The sequence below is a fragment of the Schistocerca gregaria genome, chromosome 11 (genome assembly GCF_023897955.1).
Source record: "Schistocerca gregaria isolate iqSchGreg1 chromosome 11, iqSchGreg1.2, whole genome shotgun sequence".
Lineage (NCBI taxonomy): Eukaryota > Metazoa > Arthropoda > Insecta > Orthoptera > Acrididae > Schistocerca > Schistocerca gregaria.
Genome location: NC_064930.1, coordinates 56,702,262 through 56,725,665, shown reverse-complemented (window position 1 = coordinate 56,725,665; position 23,404 = coordinate 56,702,262). Strand labels below are relative to the sequence as shown.

The following is a 23,404-nucleotide window of genomic DNA, read 5'->3' as shown; positions in this document are numbered from 1 at the left end:
GAAAGCACGGTCCGCGTGGCGACTGTTTGTAGTGGGCAGAAGCCACGCCCCCGCCCCTCCCCCATCCTCCCCCTGTCGACCCCATTTGTCAGTGTTTAGCATAAATCTCAAGTTCAAGGGTGAGAGCGTTTCTAAAATGTTTCCGTACTTACAACGGGAAGCCATGGGATCACGGATTTACTTCAAACTTTGTACACCTTTAATAGGCCATTAAAACAACATAATACGCAAGTAAGGTAGCTGCTCTGGCAGTTCCGAGAAAACCACGAGTGCAGTTTTACGTATTATGTAACTGATGTTCCTGTGGGAAGCGCCTGCCTGTAAGAACTCATTGAGGTAAAGCTGCAGCCTTCACGGTAGCTCAGAGTGTTCAGTCAGAAGATTGATTGCCCTCTGCAATAAAAAAGAACTGAATGAAGAAATCAACGATGCACTTGAATGAAGTAACGTGACGTCCGCTCCGACCAAACGAAACGGAAAAAATGTGGTTAGCGTTCGCACCTAGCAAGAGAGACGTCATCGAGGCGACGGTTCGAATCTCGCTAATTTTTATTTCTTTATCTACACTCCTGGAAATTGAAATAAGAACACCGTGAATTCATTGTCCCAGGAAGGGGAAACTTTATTGACACATTCCTGGGGTCAGATACATCACATGATCACATTGACAGAACCACATGCACATAGACACAGGCAACAGAGCATGCACAATGTCGGCACTATTACAGTGTATATCCACCTTTCGTAGCAATGCAGGCTGCTATTCTCCCATGGAGACGATCGTAGAGATGCTGGATGTAGTCCTGTGGAACGGCTTGCCATGCCATTTCCACCTGGCGCCTCAGTTGGACCAGCGTTCGTGCTGGACGTGCAGACCGCGTGAGACGACGCTTCATCCAGTCCCAAACATGCTCAATGGGCGACAGATCCGGAGGTCTTGCTGGCCAGGGTAGTTGACTTACACCTTCTAGAGCATGTTGGGTGGCACGGGATACATGCGGACGTGCATTGTCCTTTTGGAACAGCAAGTTCCCTTGCCGGTCTAGGAATGGTAGAACGATGGGTTCGATGACGGTTTGGATGTACCGTGCACTATTCAGTGTCCCCTCACGCCCCACGTGTTGCGCAATTCGGCGGTACGTCCAGCCGGCCTCCCGCATGCCCACTATACGCCCTCGCTCAAAGTCCGTCAACTGCACATACGGTTCACGTCCACGCTGTCCCCGGCATGCTACCAGTGTTAAAGACTGCGATGGAGCTCCGTATGCCACAGCAAACTGGCTGACACTGGCGGCGGCGGTGCACAAATGCTGCGCAGCCAGCGCCAACACCGCGGTTCCTGGTGTGTCCGCTGTGCCGTGCGTGTGTTCATTGCTTGTACAGCCCTCTCGCAATGTCCGGAGCAAGTATTGTGGGTCTGACACACCGGTGTCACTGTGTTCTTTTTTCCATTTCCAGGAGTGTATATTTTTTTCATCACTGGCCACATCACAGGGCGTTTCTAAATGAATGTACGGGTTCTGAGGCTTTGTAGCATTTATGACATTCAACTTACAGTTATAAACAATTCATCAAATGAAAGAGCAACTGAAACAGTTTTTCTTACAAGTGTTCAATGAGACCACCATTCATCTGACACCGAGTGGGTATGGGATTTCTTCCCAAACTTTGATCAGTGGGTCCGGTATAAGTGTTGCAACGCTGCTGTTTCCATAGTCGGGCATCTCAGCTGGTAGCGGAGACACATACGGAAGATCCTTTACGAATCCCCAAATTTGAAATGAAATGTCGTGTGGCTAGGACCTCCCGTCGGGTAGACCGTTCGCCTGGTGCAGGTCTTTCGAGTTCACGCCCCACTTCGGCGACCTGCGCGTCGATGGGGATGAAATGATGATGATTAGGACAACACAACACCCAGTCCCTGAGCGGAGAAAATCTCCGACCCAGGCGGGAATCGAACCCGGGCCCTTAGGATTGACAGTCTGTCACGCTGACCACTCAGCTACCGGGGGCGGACAATCCCCACATGTAAAAAGCCGCATTGAGTCAGCACGTGTGTGAACGTGGAGGTGATGTAAAACAAGCTCTGTCATTGGGTCCCTTGCGACCAATGCAGCGGTAAGGTACAACGTCGTTTAACCAATCGCACACTAAGTTATGCCAGCGAGGAGGCGCACCACCCTGATGCCAGATAAAGTTCTGTGGTTCAGCTTCTTCCAGTTGAGGAAAAACTAGCGCATCAAGGTAAGACACACCAGTCAGTTGCTTCACCGAAAAAGAAAGGCTCATAAAACTTGCAGGCCAGGACATGGCACAGAAAAGTTCAGTTTAGGCTAGTCTCTTTACAGGTGTACTATTTCGTGAGGATTTGTTGACCCCGAGACGCGCACATTACGTGTGTTCACATTTCCAGTTAGGTGAAATGTCAATTCATCAGCGAAGACGACACGACCCACAAAATCTTCATTGTCATTGTCATCACTTGCGCAGTTGGCACGTAAAGCGTACTCTGTAGGCATTAGAGCTTGTAACAAATGCAAACGGTAAGTATGTAGCTGTAAGCGTCTCCTAAAGGTCTCCACACAGACGACACTGGAAATGCTAATTCACGACTGGCCATTCGAACTGATTTCTTGCGGCTACGCGTGAAAGGCTCTCACTCATTCAGCATGTTCTTCAATCACTCTTGGGGGTTAAAATTTCTTGCGCCAAGGTGTACAAACAAACTGTTTGGTGAAACTTCCTGGCAGATTAAAACTGTGTGCCCGACCGAGACTCGAACTCCCGAGTTCGAGTCTCGGTCGGGCACACAGTTTTAATCTGCCAGGAAGTTTCATATCAGCGCACACTCCGCTGCAGAGTGAAAATCTCATTCTGGAAACTGTTTGGTGGTTCAAATGGCTCTGAGCACTGAGGGACGTAACAGCTATGGTCATCAGTCCCCTAGAACTTAGAACAACTTAAACCTAACTAACCTAAGGACATCACTAAACACCCAGCCATCACGAGGCACAGAAAATCCCTGACTCCGCCGGGAATCGAACCCGGGAACCCGGGCGTGGAAAGCGAGAACGCTACCGCACGACCACGAGATGCGGGCAAACTGTTTGAGTTGCTCTTTCGTTTGGTGTATTATTTATCATTCTAAGTTGAATGTAATAAATTTTACAAGGCCTTAAAAGCCGTATACTTGTTTTGAAAGACCCTGTACTTAATTTATATGAGGTTTGAGAGGTTACATAACGAAAAAGAAAACCACGTTCATTTTCATGAAGTTGAACTGAATTTTACGTGTTATATGGCTATTTACTATCTTTAATTACATCTCACAGGACGAGTGACAGACTTGGAAAGCCTAAGTCAAACCTCGATAAATAATCATGCTAATTAAGTTACTCAGTAATATAGTATGTCACAATGTGCCAGACCAAAAGAGTAATATATAATTACTCGTCGGACGTGCTCTTGACGTCATACTTTCCAGGCTGGCATTTGTCATACGGACATGGAAAACATAAATTGAAATGGCACCTACCGACTCGAATAAATGCAGTTTTCCCGCATTTACAGCAAATATTCAGAGCTGACACTTTGAAAAATTCCACATTTTTCCGATAGCATAGATAAAAAACTAAGTTTGAAGCCGAACCGTCGCCTCGTACACGATCGTCTAACAAAGTTCGAACGCTAACCAATTGACCACCATGAACTCTTACGTCTGGCACCTACTCAGACACACAAGCCTCATAACAGACGCGCAAAGCTTCTCTTGCGATTTTCTCGGAATTGTCAGAGTAGTGCACCTTACTACCTGCATATTTTGTTGCTTTAGTGTCCTACTAAGCGTGTACATAGTTTGAAATAAATCCGTGATTCCAATGTCGTGCCTCCCCTTCTTAGTGTCAGAGGCTGGAAGTGGGAATGAGACCAGTATTTACATAGTGGGATGTGGAAAACCGCCTAAAAATCACAACCGGGCTTGCCAGCCTCACTGGCCCTCGTCAGGCTCGACTTCCCGAATTGCAGAAGGGGCATGTTAACGCGCTTGGCTATCTGCACAGGTTCTAATTGGTTAACGCGAATATAACAAGTAACTGCACTCCTGCACGGTAACTAGTGGTTTCATTTAGTGTACATACAGGGGATGGACAAAATAATAAGGTGGGTAAACAAAATAATGTGAACACCTGTACTTACTTGGGAATGGTTTATTAATAAGGGGTTGGACCCCCATTTGCCCGATATACAGCTGCGATTTCTCTTGGAACACTAGCATATGATTGTACAGTCCCCAGTGGAATATTACGCCACTCTTCGATCAGAACCTCTTGTAACTCCTGTAGTGACGCGGAAGGCGGAAATCTGCTCCGGAGTCTGCGCTCCAATACCGCCCATGAGAGTTCCATAATGTCCTGTGTTGGCCAGGGAAGACGCTGCAGTTCAGTTGCATGCTCCTCATACCACGATTGTACTGCGCTGGCTGTGCGAATGGGTGCGTTGCCGTCCTGAAATATGGCATCATTGTTGGGGAACAATATTTGAATCGTGGAGTGCATCTTTATCACCTAAAATGTTCACGTAATCGTTGGCTGTAACACGGCCTTTAATGATGGGACAAGCAGAATATTATCACATGGCTGCCCACACCATCACACTTCCACCTCCATGCTTAACCGTTGGAATCAAGCAATCAGGATTGTACGCTTCTTTTGGCGTTCTCCAGACGTAAACCCGGCCAGATCATGGAAATAACGAACACGTTGGCTCGTCGGACTATATGACGTTTTTCCACTGATCAGCCGTCCAGAATTTATGCTCCTGACACCGTGTTTTACGCTTCTTTGCGTTGATTGTCGTCACTATTGGTTTCGGTATAGCAGCTCGTTCACGAATATTCACTTTTTGGAGTTCTCGGCATACAGTGTCTATAGATAGGGCGTCTCGAAGATGGCTGTTCAGCTCCGCAGTCACTTTAGGCGCCGTAATTTTGTGTAGTTTCGACACAATTCGTGTTAGTGTAGGACGATCTCTATCATTTAGCACTGATTTGCGCCCACTATCATGGGTGACTGGAATTCGAGAGTAGGAAAATGGAGAGAAGGAAACATAGTAGGTGAATATTGAAATTGAAATTGGGGCTAAGAAATGAAAGAGAAGCCGCCTGGTAGAATTTTGCGCAGAGCACAACTTAATCATAGCTAACACTTGGTTCAAGAATCATGAAAGAAGGTTGTATACATGAAAGAACCCTGGAGATACTAAAAGGTATCAGATAGATTATATAATGGTAAGACAGAGATATAGGAACGAGGTTTTAAATTGTACGACATTTCCAGGGGCAGATGTGGACTCTGACCACAATCTATTGGTTATGACCTGTAGATTAAAACTGAAGAAACTGCAAAACGGTGGGAATTTAAGGAGATGGGACCTGGACAAACTGACTAAACCAGAGGTTGTACAGAGTTTCAGGGAGAGCATAAGGTAACAATTGACAGGAATGGGGGAAAGAAATACAGTAGAAGAAGAATGGGTAGCTTTGAGGGATGAAGTAGTGAAGTCAGCAGAGGATCAAGTAGGTAAAAAGACAAAGGCTACTAGAAATCCTTGGGTAACAGAAGAAATAATGAATTTAATTGATGAAAGGAGAAAATATAAAAATGCAGTAAATGAATCAGGCAAAAAGGAATAGAGACGTCTCAAAAATGAGATCGACAGGAAGTGCAAAATGGCTAAGCAGGGATGGCTAGAGGACAAATGTAAGGATGTAGAGGCTTATCTCACTAGGAGTAAGATAGATACTGCCTACAGGAAAATTGAAGAGACCTTTGGCGAAAAGAGCCACTTGTATGAATATCAAGAGCTCAGATGGAAACCCAGTTCTAAGCAAAGAAGGGAGAACAAAAAGGTGGAAGGAGTAAATAGGGGGTCTATACAAGGGCGATGTACTTGAGGACAATATTATGGAAATGGAAGAGGATGTAGATGAAGATGAAATGGGGTCGAAACAAGGGCCCCGGAGTACACAACATTCCATTGGAACTACTGACGGCCTTGGGAGAACCAGTCATGACAAAACTCTACCATCTGGTGAGCAAGATGTATGAGACAGGCGAAATACCCTCAGACTTCAAGAAGAATATAATAATTCAAATCCCAAAGAAAGCAGGTGTTGGCATGTGAAAATTACCGAACAATCAGTTTAATAAGTCACAGCTGCAAAATACTAACACGAATTCTTTACAGATGAATGAAAAAACTGGTAGAAGCCGACCTCGGGGAAGATCAGTTTGGATTCCGTAGAAATGTTGGAACATGTGAGGCAATACTGACCCTACGACTTATCTTAGAAGAAAGATTAAGGAAAAGCAAACCTACGTTTCTAGCATTTGTAGACTTAGAGAACGCTTTTGACAATGTTAACTGGAATACTCTCTTTCAAATTCTGAAGGTGGCAGTGGTAAAATACAGGGAGCGAAAGGCTATTTACAATTTGTACAGAAACCAGATGGAAGTTACAAAGGTCGAGGGGAATGAAAGGGAAGCAGTGGTTGGGAAGGGAATGAGACAGGGTTGTAGCCTATCCCCGATGTTATTCAATCTGTATATTGAGCAAGGAATAAAGGAAACAAAAGAAAAGTTCGGAGTAGGTATTAAAATCCATGGAGCAGAAATAAAAACTTTGAGGTTCGCTGATGACATTGTAATTCTGTCAGAGACAGCAAGGGACTTGGAAGAGCAGTTGAACGGAATGGACAGTGTCTTGAGAGGAGTATATAAGATGAACATCAACAAAAGAAAACGAGGATAATGGAATGTAGTCGAATTAAGTCGGGTGATGTTGAGGGAATTAGATTAGGAAATGAGACACTTAAAGTAGTAAAGGAGTTATGCTATTTGGGCAGCAAAATAACTGACGATGGTCGAAGTAGAGAGGATATAAAATGTTGACTGGCAATGGCAAGGAAAGCGTTTTTGAAGAGGAGAAATTTGTTAGCATCGACTATAGATTTAAATGCCAGGAAATCGTTTCTGAAAGTATTTGTATGGAGTGTAGCCATGTATGGAAGTGAAACAAGGACGGTAAATAGTTTGGACAAGAAGAGAATAGAAGCTTTCGAAATGTGGTGCTACAGAAGAATGCTGAAGATTAGATGGGTAGATCACATAACTAATGAGGAGGTATTCAATAGAATTGGGGATAAGAGGACTTTATGGCACAACTGGACTAGAAGAAGGGATCGGTTGGTAGGACATGTTCTGAGACATCGAGGGAGTATTGGAGGGCAGCTACATCAAACCAGTCTGAAGACCACAACAACAACAACAACAACAACATTACATTTACAGGATGATGTCTTTCTACGTTTTGTATAGGCTCTCATGACTGTTTAAACAGTTGCTCTCGAAACATTCAGTAAGCCGGCTGTCTTGGTTCAAATGGCTCTGAGCACTATGGAACTTAACATCTGAGATCATCACTCCCCTAGAACTTAGAACTACTTAAACCTAACAAACCTAATGACATCACACACATCCATGCCCGAGGCAGGATTCGAACCTGCGACCGCAGCAGCGGCGCGGTTTCGGACTGAAGCGCCTAGAACCGCTCGGTCACGACGTCCGGCTGTCTGTCTTGGTACTGATGCTCCAGGTAATCGGGCCCCTACAATCTCCCTCTTCGGAACTCTTAGATTTGTCATTGCACGTCGACCGCGGTCTCTCAATGCAAATACGAAGTGAGCACTCTCGTAAACAACTCGTAATGATGTCTAGTCGTACTGAAGACGCACAGTCCAGCGCGACACGTACCTTTACCTGCTTTGTTCACCGTCAAACACGACCATCCCATACTACCACTGTTCACATTATTTTGCCTATCCCCTGTATGGGGGACCGGAGGAAAGCAGTAATCACACCAATCTTTAAACATGGAAACAGTAAAGATTGTAAATACTACAGAGGTATCTCTTTAATCAGCGTTGTGCGTAAAATCTTCTCAGGTATTGTTGAAAGGTGCGAGTATTAGTTGAGGACAAATTGGATGAAAATCAGTGTGGGATTAGGCCTCTTAGAGGTTGTCAGGACCAGATCTTTAGCTTGCGGCAAATAATGGAGAAGTGTTACGAGTGGAACAGGGAATTGTATCTATGCTTTATAGATATAGAAAAGGCATATGACCGGGTTCCTCGGAGGAAGTTACTGTCTGTTCTACGAGATTATAGAATAGGAGGCAAACTTTTGCAAGCAATTAAAGGTCTTTACATGGATAGTCAGGCAGCAGTTAAGAGTTGACGGTAAATTGAGTTCGTGGTTCAGAATAGTTTCAGGGTAAGACAAGGCTGCAACCTGTCTCCACTGTTGTTCATATTATTTATTGATCATATGTTGAAAACAATTGACTGGCTGGGTGAGATTAAGATATGTGAACACAAAATAACCAGTCTTGCATATGCGGATGACTTAGTTGTGATGGCAGATTCGATTGAAAGTTTGCAAAGTAATATTTCAGAGCGAGACCCGAAATGTAAGGACTAAGGTATGAAGATTAGAATCTCCAAAACGAAAGTAGTGTCAGTGGGAAAGAAATATAAACGGAATGAGTGCTAAATAGTTCAGGAGGAACAAAGTTAGAACAGATGGACGGTTTCATGTACTTAGGATGCATATTATCACAGGATGGCAACACACTGAGAGAACTGGAAGCGAGGTGTAGCAAAGCTAATGCAGTGAGTGCTCAGCTACAATCTACTGTTTTCTGCAAGAAGGGAATCAGTACCGAGACTAAGTTATCTGTGCACCGTTCAATCTTTCGACCAACTTTGTTGTATGGGGTCGAAAGCTGGGTGGATTCAGGTTACCTTATCAACAAGGTTGAGGTTACGGATATGATTGCAGGTACTAGTAGATGGGAACAATGGCAGGAGGGTGTCCACAATGAGGAAATCAAAGAAAAACTGGGAATGAACTCTATAGATGTAGCAGTCAGGATGAACAGGCTTAGATGGTGGGGTCATTTTACACGCATGGGAGAAGCAAGGTTACCCAACAGACTCATGGGTTCAGCAGTAGAGGGTAGGAGGAGTCAAGGCAGACCAAGGAGAAGGTACCTGGATTTGGTTAAGAATGATTTTGAAGTAATAGGCTTAACATCAGAAGAGGCACCAATGTTAGCACTGAATAGGGGATCATGGAGAGAACGCTGAAAGGCATAATCAATTTTAAATGATAATGATGATGATCCCCCGTATGGCAGCTGAGATAACAGAACCTAGGATAGGATGTGCGAGGGTGTGAACTCACCGCCGGAGTTGAGGAAGCGCTTGCCGCGGGTGATGGTGGGGTACTGCACGGCCAGCGACTCGTCGGGCCAGCAGAAGCCCTCCGCAGAGAACAGCACGCGCGCCCCAGTACGCTCGAACTGGTCCAGGATGCGCTCCGGGTCTGCCAGCACCACCACGTCGTAGCTGCAACACACACACACTCCCAATGCACACCCCTCCTCACCTGTCCTCATTTCTTTACTTCTGTTCTTCATCCACCCTACCCTGTCTCCACTCTTTCTTCCCCCACTCTTCCCATTTACCTGTTCACTTCCTGTGCTCTCTCTAATGTCAATGTTTCATTCTTCTCACAACACTGCTCTCTTCCTTAATTCTCATTTTCCCCACTTACCTGCTTCCTTACTTTGATTCTCCTCATTTCCAGCTTCCTTCTTTCATTCTATTCACTTAATTGATTCCTTCTCTCATTCTACTAACTCGTCTGCTTACTTCTATCTTTCTAATCACTTATCTGCTTTCTCATTTGTGTGCTTATTCCTTCTTTGCTCTCATGTTTCATTCCACTAACATTCCTACTTTCTCCTTTCATTCCACTCGCTACCCTACTTTCACCTCTCTATGCCTATCCTGTTGCCCTCTTCTTTCTTTGCTAGCCTTTTTTGCGCCCATCTCTATTGTCTACTTTCTGCCTCCCTTCTTTACTCTTACACTTCCCTTTCCCCTTGTTCTTCTGCCCATTCACTTCTACATCTACCCTCCCATTTCAAGTTCCATGTTTGCACTTTAATTTCCACATTTCCATGCCAACTTCAGCTTCCATTTATTCACTTCAACTGCCACACTTCCACTTCAGTTACTGGCCTTCTACTTCTTCATTCATCCTTTCCCACATCTACGTACACCCTTCTCCAATACTACTGGCAGACTTCTCCTCTTCTATATATTCCCTTCTCCACTTCTACTTTAACCCATCTTCACTTCTACACTCCTATTTCCCTTTTCTCCAATACAAATTTCCCCTTCTCCACTTCTGCTTGCTCCCTTCTGCACTTACACTTCCATTCTTCTCCACTACAAATTTCACCGTTCTCCACTTCTACTTGCTCTGTTCTGCACTTCTACTTCCATTCTTCTCTCGTACATGTTCCATCCCTCTACGCTTCAATTTCCACCCTTCTCCACTCCCATATCCTCCCTCCTCAAATAGCCCCTTCCTCTATCTGTTGCCCTTTCTTTCATCCCCTATCCCCTCCTTCCTTCCTTATTCCCTCTTTCCCACTTATTTGTAACTTTCTGTTTGACCCAAAGAAGGCATAGAATTCTCATAGAGAGGCAGAAACTACTTAAATGAGCTTGGATGGTGCTGTGCAATGTGTGAAGAAGGATTTTGTCATTTATATGAAATTCTACCTCTAATAACACTCTTAGCAAATTCAAAATGTTCAAATGTGTGTGAAATCTTATGGGAGTTAACTGTTAGGGTCATCAGTCCCTAAGCTTACACACTACTTAACCTGAATTAGGCTCAGGACAAACACACACAGCCATACCCAAGGGAGGACTCGAACCGCCAGGATCAGCCGCACAGTCCACGACTGCAGCACCTTAGATCGCTGGGCTAATCCCGCGTGGCTTCTCAGCAAGTCATGACATATAAGGGAGCTCTTAGCTCTGCAGACCTCTGTTCTCCTAGCATTGTATTAGTCACACGGTTAAGGCCACATATCAGTCTGTTCGTGGAGTGGTTACCCTTAATCGACTCTCTACTGGTCTTCAGTGAATCTTTCCTGGGTCTCAAAACAGCCCCCTGGACCTCGTAATGACGAACTGTGGCAGTTGTTCAAGTGGGATCTCCTTCGAGACCTATCAGCATCCAATCCTTCCTAACAGAGAGCTAATTTTGTCTTTGTGGGATTAAAGCAACAGATTGTACTCTACTCATGATCATTCCATGTCAAATCAACACACTTTAAATAAAAATTTTACCTCACCCTCTTAGATTTTGCTAAAACGTGGTCTACTTATAGTTGGTGCTGAAACTAAGAAAAATACCAGATTTCAATTTTTTTACCTCAAACCATTCCTGAAATATGGTCATGTAAACTTTTCAAAAACCAGCCAAAAATGTGTGAACGGACTTTGTTTTAAATTGCCCTAGGAGCTGCCCTAATTGACCTAGAGAACTGGGAAAGGTGTCATTTTGCAGCATTTTTATGCTCTTTCCAGTGATAGACAAAAACCATAGCTTCTAATTAATAACCTTTTTCAAAATGGTAATTAATATTTTGATTTAATTTTTTTACAAAAAGTACATAATTGAAAATTTTCAAAATATTTCCATAACAACTTCATACTGTTGTAAATCACATGGCAAAATATAAATGTGGGATGATGATGGGTTCATTGTTAAAAAAAATTATTCCAGACTCTTGTTTTTCACTAACGGCCCTAGGTTGACCAAACTGACCTTTAAGGTAGTACGTCAGTGCTTTGCAACCCATCATCAGTTGATTGCAACATGGGAAACTGGGAATACTACCCAGGAGGAACTGTCACACGTAAAATTTTAAAAGACTCTTTTCATGAAAACTAAATTGAACAAGTTCAGTGGATGTCAGTTGACAGATGTAATCTGGAAATTGTTCAGAAAACTTCTGAAGAATTCATAGATTTATTTTGTAGTATGATGTCGACTTTGATTCGGCATGACTTCATTGCCAAGCAACAACGAACATTACTTAACTCCACAAGAGAAAACCTGATGGAATCTGAATTTGTTGTCATATGTGATTTTTCAGAAAATTATAGTATAATTCTACAGGATGAAGCTCAGAGTTTCCCCTGGACAAGACAAGAGATTACCATTCATCCTTTTGTTATACATTACAAACAGGAAGACAAAATTGAGCATATGAGCTTTTTCATTGTTTCTGATTGCCTGGTGCACAATACAACTGGAGTTTACACCTTTCAAAAGAAGCTAATTTTATATCTAAAAAATAAATTTCAAAAGATTCCAAGAAAGATATACTATTATTCTGACGGTTCTGCCACTCAGTATAAAAATAAGAAAAACTTCCTGAACCTTTGCCTTCATGAGGAAGACTTCAACGTAAAAGCTGAGTGGCACTTTTCAGCCACAGCACATGGGAAAGGGCCTTGTGATGGAGTAGGGGGTTCAGTAAAGAGACTGGCAGCTCGTGCAAGTTTGCAAAGGCCACACCAAAATCAGATCCAAACCACACGATATCTATTTGAGTGGCCAGTAGGTAATATCACAAATGCTGATTTTGCATATTCCACTCAAGAAGACTACGCTGCTTAAGAAATATTCTTAAAAAGCCGACTTGAAGAGGCATTGACAATCAAAGGAACACAGCAATTTCATGCTTTCATTCCCAACACTATATCAAAATTAGTAGTCAAATACTTCTTCTCAGGTGATATGCAGAGTTGGGAGAGGGAAGTAACCACATCACCAGACAAACTGAAGTTACACGATGTATCAGGCTATGTCACCACTGTATATGGCAGAAACTGGTGGCTTGGGTACATTTTAGAAGAAAACGAAGAACCTGATGAAGTGAAAATAACTTTTCTTTATTCATGTGGACCAGGTAAGTCATTCTCTTATCCTGCACATGCAGATGTCATGTGGGTGTCAGTTGTCGATGTTCTCATGGACCAGAACTGTTATGTAAATACTTGTACTTATTCATACTTTATTTCAGTTTGTAGTTAAATGCTCAATTTCTTGTTCTTCTTATATCGGTTAATATACTGTTAGTGAAGTTGTATGAAATTATAATATGCAATCAACTTAATTATAAAATATGCTGATTAGTTTTGGTTTAATAAGGTGATGTTTTGATATTTCTAATACTTTTTTTACTTACCTTTCAGTATATTTTAAAGAAATTCCTGTTTTTTAAAGGTCAATTTGGTCAAACCAGGGCCGTTAGTGAAATACAAGAGTCCGGAATAATTTTTTTAACAATGAACCCATCATCATCCCAGATTTATATTTTGCCATGTGATTTACAATAGTATGAAGTAGTTATGGAAATATTTTGAAAATGATCAATTATGTACTTTTTGTAAAAAAATTAAATCAAAATATTAATTACCATTTTGAAAAAGGTTATGAATTAGAAGCTATGTTTTTTTGTCTATCACTGGAAAGAGCACGAAAAATGGTGCAAAGTGACACCTTTCCACAGTTCTCTAGCTCAATTAGGGCAGCTCCTAGGACAATTTAAAAAAAGTCCGTTCACACATTTTTGGCTGGTTTTTGAAAAGTTTACATAGCCATATTTCAGGAATGGTTTGAGATAAAAAACTGAAATTTGGTATTTTTCTTAGTCTCAGTGCCCACTGTAAGTATGCCAAATTTCAGAAAAATCTAAGAGGGTGACGTAAAATAGGTGTGTTGATTTGACATGGAATGTCTCTCATAGAACAAGCCCGCATCGCCACCCATCTCCTGAGACTCGTTGAGAAGTGTGTGCAAAATGGTGAATGGTCGCTAATACACTCTGATGCGAGCTGTTATTCACCTCGTTTTACCTGGCTAATCTTCCATCTTTCCCCGTCTAGTAGCGCCCTTCCATTCAACCACCACACTTCCATTTCAACTTCACCTCATGTTACCTGCACACTATCTTGGGGACGTGTCGTGGTTAGGGGCCCCGTGCTGAGTGAGCTCTGAATGCCTTCCCACACAGGGGCCAGCCGGCAGTGTTTTGGCCTGTGCTCGCCCTTTGCGCCCACGCTGCTCACCTGTCAGTGAACATGATGACCTTGTCGGGGTCACCCTTGTGCTGTTCCAGCTCCTCCCGCAGCAGGTTCACCTTGAAGCCTCCGCCCGCATAGTTCATGTTGCCCCCTTTCCACGCCTGGCCCATCCCTAGCACCTGAAAAAAGAGAGTTGCATTTGTTATTGAATCTACATAAATTAACTGTCTCGAATGCACTTAATGTACCAGTATCGATTAGCAAATGAATACGACTCTCAATCATTTTTCAATCAATCAATTGTCGGTTCATCAATCAGTGATGCAATTAATATAACCTTCAAAATTTCAAACTGTGTGCAGGACCGAGACTCGATCTCGGGACCTTTGCCTTTCGCGGGCAAGTGCTCTACAGACTGAGCTACCCAAGCACGACTCACGCCCCGCCCTCACAGCTTTACTTCTGCGAGTACCTCGTCTCCTACCTTCCAAACTTTACAGAAGCTCTTCTGCGAACCTTGCAGAACTAGCACTCCTGAAAGAAAGGATACTGCGGAGACATGGCTTAGCCACAGCCTGGGGGATGTTTCCAGAATGAGATGTCCAGGGCCCGAGTTCGAGTCTCGGTCCGGCACACAGTTTTGATCTGCTAGGAAGTTTCATATCAGCGCACACTCCGAGGCAGTGTGAAAATCTCATTCTGGAAACATCCCCCAGGCCGTGGCTAAGCCATGTCACCGCAGTATCCTTTCTTTCAGGAGTGCTAGTTCTGCAAGGTTCGCAGAAGAGCTTCTGTAAAGTTTGGAAGGTAGGAGACGAGGTACTGGCGGAAGTAAAGCTGTGAAGACGGGGCGTGAGTCGTGCTTGGGTAGCTCAGGCGGTAGAGCACTTGCCCACGAAAGGCAAAGGTCCCGAGTTCGAGTCTCGGTCCGGCACACAGTTTTGATCTGCCAGGAAGATTCATATCAGCGCACACTCCGCTGCAGAGTGAAAATCTCATTCTGGCCTTCAAAATTTCAGTCATCCACCCAATCAATTAACCAATCAATATAGCCACTAACCAATCAATCTATTTATCTATCTATCTATCAATCAGTCCAACATCACCAAGCCGACCAGTTTTGCCTCTGTAATTTCAGTACGTATTTCAGCCTCAGGAAACTCAAATGCTATCATTAACATTTTCGACTCATTATCAAGCTAGTAAATTTTAATAATGACTACTGACGCTTAAGAGACACGTCAGGAGAAAGCAAAATAGAAAAAAGTGGGATATTGAGGGGCTGATGAATGATGAGTTGTTTGAACTTCTCTGAGCTTGTAGGTACAGCGATAATGAATACAACAGTACACAGTTCAGTTGAGGAGGGATGGACATCTCTAAAAAAGACAATTAGAAATGTTGGAATGGAGAACCGAACAAGTTGGGTCTGACGTGATCGTTGCTTTCAGAACCCATGTTGGTTCCTAAGGAGAAGATTTTCGGCCTCCACAAGTGTCATAACATGCAAGCATAAAACATATTTCAGAATTCTGCAGCCGACCGACGTCGAAGAGGTAGGCCTATAGTTCTGTGTGTCTGTTCGACGATCGTTCTTGAAAACTGGAATTACCTGTGCTTTTGTTCCAGTTAGGAGTAATCCACTAAATTATAGGGCCATATCATTAACGGGTAGATCACATAACTAATGAGAAGGTACTGAATAGAATTGGAGGGAAGAGAAATTTGTGGCGCATCTTGACTAGAAGAAGCGATCGGTTGGTAGGACATATTCTGAGGCATCAAGGGATCACCAACTTAGTATTGGAGGGCAGCGTGGAGGGTAAAAATCTTAGAGGGAGACCAAGAGATGAATACACTAAGCAGATTCAGAAGGATCTAGGTTGCAGTAGGTACTGGGGGATGAAGAAGCTATGACAGGATACAGTAGCATGGAGAGCTGCATCAAACCAGCCTCTGGACTGAAGACCACAACGATAACCATTACCGTCGATATGCAGTAGGAGTTCGGAACATACACTCCTGGAAATTGAAATAAGAACACCGTGAATTCATTGTCCCATGAAGGGGAAACTTTATTGACACATTCCTGGGGTAAGATACATCACATGATCACACTGACAGAACCACAGGCACATAGACACAGGCAACAGAGCATGCACAATGTCGGCACTAGTACAGTGTATATCCACCTTTCGCAGCAATGCAGGCTGCTATTCTCTCATGGAGACGATCGTAGAGATGCTGGATGTAGTCCGGAGGAACGGCTTGCCAAGCCATTTCCACCTGGCGCCTCAGTTGGACCAGCGTTCGTGCCGGACGTGCAGACCGCGTGAGACGACGCTTCATCCAGTCCCAAACATGCTCAATGGGGGACAGATCCGGAGATCTTGCTGGCCAGGGTAGTTGACTTACACCTTCTAGAGCACGTTGGGTGGCACGGGATACATGCGGACGTGCATTGTCCTGTTGGAACAGCAAGTTCCCTTGCCGGTCTGGGAATGGTAGAACGATGGGTTCGATGACGGTTTGGATGTACCGTGCACTATTCAGTGTCCCCTCGACGATCACCAGAGGTGTACGGCCAGTGTAGGAGATCGCTCCCCACACCATGATGCCGGGTGTTGGCCCTGTGTGCCTCGGTCGTATGCAGTCCTGATTGTGGCGCTCACCTGCACGGCGCCAAACACGCATACGACCATCATTGGCACTAAGGCAGAAGCGACTCTCATCGCTGAAGACGACACGTCTCCATTCGTCCCTCCATTCACGCCTGTCGCGACACCACTGGAGGCGGGCTGCACGATGTTGGGGCGTGAGCGGAAGACGGCCTAACGGTGTGCGGAACCGTAGCCCAGCTTCATGGAGACGGTTGCGAATGGTCCTCACCGATACCCCAGGAGCAACAGTGTCCCTAATTTGCTGGGAAGTGGCGGTGCGGTCCCCTACGGCACTGCGTAGGATCCTACGGTCTTGGCGTGCATCCGTGCCTCGCTGCGGTCCGGTCCCAGTTTGACGGGCACGTGCACCTTCCGCCGACCACTGGCGACAACATCGATGTACTGTGGAGAACTCACGCCCCACGTGTTGAGCAATTCGGCGGTACGTCCACCCGGCCTCCCGCATGCCCACTATACGCCCTCGCTAAAAGTCCGTCAACTGCACATACGGTTCACGTCCACGCTGTCGCGGCATGCTACCAGTGTTAAAGACTGCGATGGAGCTCCGTATGCCACGGCAAACTGGCTGACACTGACGGCGGCGGTGCACAAATGATGCGCAGCTAGCGCCATTCGTCGGCCAACACCGCGGTTCCTGGTGTGTCCGCTGTGCCGTGCGTGTGATCATTGCTTGTACAGCCCTCTCGCAGTGTCCGGAGCAAGTATGGTGGGTCTGACACACCGGTGTCAATGTTCATTTCCAGGAATGTATATTGTGTTCCAACATTATGAATGACGTCGAAGAGTACGGTCTATTGATACACAGTCTACACTGATTTAGAAAACATCGTTCCTGTGAAACAACTAGCTCTTTGCTCACACGAAGTGCTGAGTGCTATTGACAAGGCATTTCAAATTGATTCCGTATATCTACGTTTCCAGAAGGCTTTCCACACTGTACCACACAAGCAGCTTGTAGTGAAATTGGGTCCCGTATCCTGTATCATTTCAGTGACACTCTCTCCCATATTTAGAGGTTAATACAAAATGTGCTGCATTTCTTTGCACTTTTTCGATGTACTCCGTTAATCCTGCCTGGGAAGGATCCCACATCGCGCAGCAATATTCTAAAATCGGACGGACAAGCGTAATGTGGGCAGTCTCCTTAGTAGACCTGTTATATTGTCTAAGTTTTCTGCCAATAAAACGCAGCCTTTGGTTAGCCTTCCCCACAACATTTTCTATGGGTTCCTTCCAATTTAAGTTGTTCGTAATTGTAATTCCTAGGTATTTAGCTGAATTTACGGCATTTAGATTTGACTGGGTTATCGTGTAACCGAAGTTTAACGAGTTCCTTTTAGCACACGTGTCGATGACCTCACACTTTCCGTTATTTATGGTCAATTGCCAATTTTCGCACCATACCAATATCTTTTCTAAATCATTCTGCAATTTCTTTTGATCTCCTGATTACTTTACTAGTCGATAAAAGACAGCATCATCTGAAAACAACCTAAGACGGCTGCTCCGATTGTCTCCTAAATCTTTTATATGGGTGAGGAACAGCAAAGGGCCTATGACATTACCGTGAGGATCGCCATAAATTACTTCTGTTTTACTCGATGACTTTCCGTCAATTACTACAAACTGTGACCTCTCTGACAGGGAATTACGAATCCAGTCACAAAGCTAAGACGATATTGCATGAACATCCAATTTTCACTACAAGCCACTTGTGTGGTACAGTGTCTAAAAAGCCTTCCGGCAATCCAGAAATACGGAATCAGTTTGAAATCCCTTGTCAATAGCACTCAAAACTGCATGTGCGCAAAGAGCTAGTTGTGGTTCACAAGAACTATTTCTTCTACATCCGTGTTGATTGTGTGTCAACAGACCTTATTCTTCGACGTAATTCATAATATTCGAACGCAATATATGTTTCTAAAACCTGCTGCATATCGAAGTTCACGATATGGGCCTGTAATTTAGTGGATTACTCCTACTACCTTTCTTGAATATTGGTGTGACCTGTGCAACTTTCCAGTCTTTGGGTACGGATCTTTCGTCGAGCGAACGGTCGTATATGATTGTTAAGTGTGGAGCTAATGCATCAGCATACTCCGAAAGGAACCTAATTGGTACACAGTCTGGACCAGAAGACTTGCTTTTATTAAGTGACTTAAGTTGCTTCACTATTTACTTCTACGTTACTCATGTTGGCAGTTGTTCTTGATTGGAATTTTGGAATATTTACTTCGTCTTCTTTGATGAAAGAATTTCAGAAGGCTATGTTTAGGAACTCCGCTTTGGCAGCACTGTCATCTATACTATTTCCATTGCTGTCGCGGAGAGATGGCGTTTATTGTCTTGCCGGTAGTATACTTCACATACGACCAGGATCTCTGGATTTTCTGCCAGGTTCCGAAACGAAGTTCCGTTGTGGAAACTATTATAAGCATCTCGCATTGAAGTCCGCCCTAAATTTCGAGCGTCTGTAAAAAAACGTCAGTCCTCGAGATTTTGCGTTCGTTTAAATTTGGCACGTTTTTTTCGTTGTTTCTGGAACAGTGTTCTGACCCGTTTATTAAGGTAAGCATTTCAATATTTACTAACTGCAACTGGCGCTCAATATCGAGTAAGGTACTTTCGAGGATCATTTTAAGCCGCATTAAGGATTTTGTGGAAGCACAACTGAGGAGGGAGCAGGCGGGCTTTAGGAAACATCGAAGCTGCGTGGACCTTATCAATACTCTCACAATTATTCTCGAACAAAGTGCGCAGTGGCATCACACCCTCTACCTTACCTGCATTGACTCTCAAAAATGCTTTCGACTCTCTCAATCGAAGAGTCATGTGGGATATACTTGCAAAATACGGCATTCCAACGAAGATTATTAATATCATGAAGAGTGTGAATGCCAGGTACTACATATTCCAAGTTAATTCGGGAGTAGTACAAGGGTGTCTTCTTTCGCCAACACTATTTCTTTTGGTGGTGGACCATGTGATGAAGAGAGTGATTGGGGGGGGGGGGGGGATGGGGGATGGAAGAGGGGTGTGCAATGGGGGATGCGGGATAGGCTCGAAGACTTCGCAGGCGACATCTGCCTAATGGCACAACGATATCGAGACACTGAAGAGAAACTGGCCAGGTTACAGAGAGAGGCAGAAGTTGCAGGCCTCAAGACAAATCCAAAGAAATGCGGATAAATCCGAGCATCACAAATAGGTTGGCCATTAATGGAGAGGGCGTACGAGAAGTCCAGTCCTTCCTCTATCTCGTAAGTATAGTCACGACTGCACCAAGTGCTGTGGAGGGCGTCCGTAGTCGCTTCCGGAAAGCAAATGGTGCGTCTGTACACCTGCACCCCGTTTGGAGAAATAGGAACATCTCAAAGAAGACCAAAGTCCGGCTTTGCAACAGCAATGTGAAGGCTGTTTGGTTGCGAAACTTTGAAGGCGACTAACCTCATCAAAAACCGACAGCTGTCTCCGGCCTATTTTATATGTGAGATGGTCAGGTATAATGACAAATGAAGATCTTTGGAGCGAGACAAACCAGGAACCAATCAATATACAAATCAAGGAAAGAAAATGGAACTGGATTGGGCATACATTGAGGAAATCAGATGCAGCTCTTGAAAGGGTAGCGTTGGACTGGAACCCTCAAGGAGTTAGAAAACGTGGTCGTCCCAACACACCAGGAAAACGACGATCGAGAGAGAAGACGCACACGATGGAAAAGCCTGGAGTGGTTCAAAATGGCTCAGAGCTCTATGGGACTTAACATCTGAGGTCATCAGTCCCCTAGAACTTACAACTACTTAAACCTAACTAACCTAAGGACAGCACACACATCCATGCCCTAGGCAGGATTCGAACCTGCGACCGTAGCGGTCACGCGGTTCCAGACTGAAGCGCCTAGAACCGCTCGGCCACTTCGGCCGGCCAAGCCTGGGGTGAAGAGACTTGCTAGAAATCTTACTAGGTGGAGGAATTTCGTCACAGCACTATGTTCCAGAGGAAACGACAGGTAATAATTCAAGTAAGTCAAGCTCAACAAACGAGAGTGGCCTATATGGAGGGGGACAGACATTACGAGCGGTGATTGCCGCAGTCCTTTACACTCTTGCCATTATTGCTTCCAGACTGGTATGAATGGAATCCTGTCACTTATGACATCGGTGTGAACCAAGGTGCACACCCCTCCAGACAGCACAGTTCCGACAGAACGCCAGATAACCGCGAAATGTTGAAGAGTGGTCACCACGCAAGTGCGTTTCTTGAAGAACAAGGCAGAACGGAGACTAAGAGGAAACGAGGCGTTGTATTTCCGGCAGGTGACGGTAATGTCCATTGCAATTCCCCTGGATTAGCATGTGGGAAGATCCAGGTTAGACATAAAGAAGCCGAGGGAATGTCATGTCATGTGGTCAATGGTTATCACCGCTGAGGATGGAATAATATCAATAAATACACTATGGCGCCGAAGAAACTGGTATAGGCATGTGTACTTAAATACAGAGATGGGCAAACAGGCAGAATAAACGCTTATTATGGGGAAAACGGAGTTTATGGATATGAACGCATTTCCTACCTTATAAAAGCGTAATAAAACGATTCATATATGTTTTTGAGGAACGTCAGAAAACTAATGCTGCTTGCCAAACAGATAGGTCGTCATCCACTCCTGTGGAAGAGGTGAATTACGACTGACAGTGTTACAAAACAAGTATTCACCAAATAACTGTAATTCTTTCGGTTGTGAAAAGAACTGTCAATAATTTTAAATGGCCACGTCTAATAACCATAACCGTCACATTAATATTAGGAATTTCGAAAAAATTAATTAGCTGTACTATAATGAAGAGCCAAAGAAATTCGTACACCAACCTAATATCGTGTAGGGCTCCCACGAGCACACAGAAGTGCCACAGCACGACGTGGCATGAACTCGACTAATGTCTGAAGTAGTGCTGGAGGGAAGTGAACCCCGCAGCGCTGGCCATAATTCCGTAAGAATACGAGAGGGTGGAGATCTCTTCTGAACAGCACGTTGCACAATGATGTTCACATTCGGGGAGTTTGGCGGCCAACGTAAGTGTTTTAAGTCAGAAGAGTGATCCTGGAGCCACTCTGTAGCAATTCTGAACGTGTGGGGAGTAGCATTGTCCTGCTGGAATTGCCCGTCGGAATGCGCAATGGACGTGAATGGGTGCAGATCAGACGTGCGTGTCACCTGTTAGACTCGTATCTAGAGGTATCAGGGGGTCCCAGGTCACTCCAACTGCACACACCCCACACCATTACAGTGCCTCCAGCAGCTTGAACAGTCCCCTGCTGACATGCAGGGTCCATGCATTCATGGGGCTGTCTTCATACTTGTACACGTCCATCCGCTCGATATAATTTGAACAAAGACTCGTCCGACCATGCAACATGTTTCTAGTCATCAACAGTCCAATGTCGGGCACGGGAGAGGCGTTTTGTGTCGTGCATTCAGCAAGGATACGCAAGTGGGCCTTCGGCTCCTAAAGCCCATACCGATGAAGTTGCATTGAACGGTTTGCACGCTGGCACTTGTCGACAGCCCTGCATTCTAATCTGGACCAACTTGCGGATCGGTTGCACTTTTGTCACGTTGAACGATTCTCTTCAGTCGTCGTTGGTCCCGTTCCTGCAGGATCTTTTTCCGGCCGCAGCGATATGATGTGATACCGGATTCCAGATATTCACTAGTGAAATTGTCGTACGGGAAAATACCTACTTCATCGCTACCTCGGAGATGGCGTATCCCATCGCTCGTGCGCCGACTGTAACACCACGTTCAAACTCGCTAAAATCTTGATAACCTGCCACTGTAGCAGCAGTAGATATGACACATTAAAGCGTCAAAGGAACTGGTATAGGGGTCCGTACTTCAATGCAGAGTTGGGTAAGTAGGCAGAATACGGCGCTGCGGTCGGCAACGACTATATAAACCATCAAGGGTTGGTTCAAATGGCCCTGAGTACTATGGGACTCAACTGCTGTGGTCCTCAGTCCCGTAGAACTTAGAACTGCGTAAACCTAACTAACCTAAGGACACACACACATCCATGCCCGAGGCAGGATTCGAACCTGCGACCGTAGCAGTCGCACGGTTCCGGACTGCGCGCATAGAACCGCGAGACCACCGCGGCCGGCACCAACAAGGGTCTGGCTCAGCTGTTAAAACAGTTACTGCTGCTACAATGGCAGGTAATCAAGATTTAAGTGAGTCTGAACGTGGTGCTATAGTCGGCGCAGGAGCGATGGGACACAGCATCTCCGAGGTACCCATGAAGTGCAGATTTTCCCGTATGACCATCACACGAGTGTACCGTGAATATCAGGAATCCGGTAAAACATCAGATCTCCGACATCGCTGTGGACGGAAAGAAATCCTGTAGAAATGGAATCCACAACGACTGAAGAGAATCGTTCAACGTGACCCAAGTGCAACTCTTCCGCAAATTGCTCCAGATTTCAATGCTGGGCCATCAATAAGTGCCAGAGTGCGAACCATTCACCGAAACATCAACGATATGGGCTTTCGCAGCTGAAAGGCCACTTGGGTACCCTTGCTGACTGCACGACACAAACCCTCGTCTGGGCCCGTCAACACCGACATTGGACTGTTGACTCTAGCAACATGTCGCCTAGTCGTACGAGTCTCATTTCAAATTGCAAACAGCTGTATGTGCC

At 44.9% G+C, this 23,404-nt stretch overlaps 1 protein-coding gene across 3 annotated transcripts in view; it reads right to left on the bottom strand.

Moving 5' to 3' along the window:
- Positions 1 to 23,404, bottom strand: part of LOC126295284 (procollagen-lysine,2-oxoglutarate 5-dioxygenase) — a 508,510-nt gene that overhangs the window by 294,285 nt on the left and 190,821 nt on the right. For all 3 annotated transcript variants that reach the window (XM_049987713.1, XM_049987714.1, XM_049987715.1), the window contains 2 exons: positions 14,064 to 14,197; positions 9,304 to 9,467 (listed from right to left, as the gene is read on the bottom strand). In XM_049987713.1, coding sequence (XP_049843670.1) covers positions 9,304 to 9,467; positions 14,064 to 14,197 — 298 coding nt within the window. The remainder of the gene's footprint in view (positions 1 to 9,303; positions 9,468 to 14,063; positions 14,198 to 23,404) is intronic.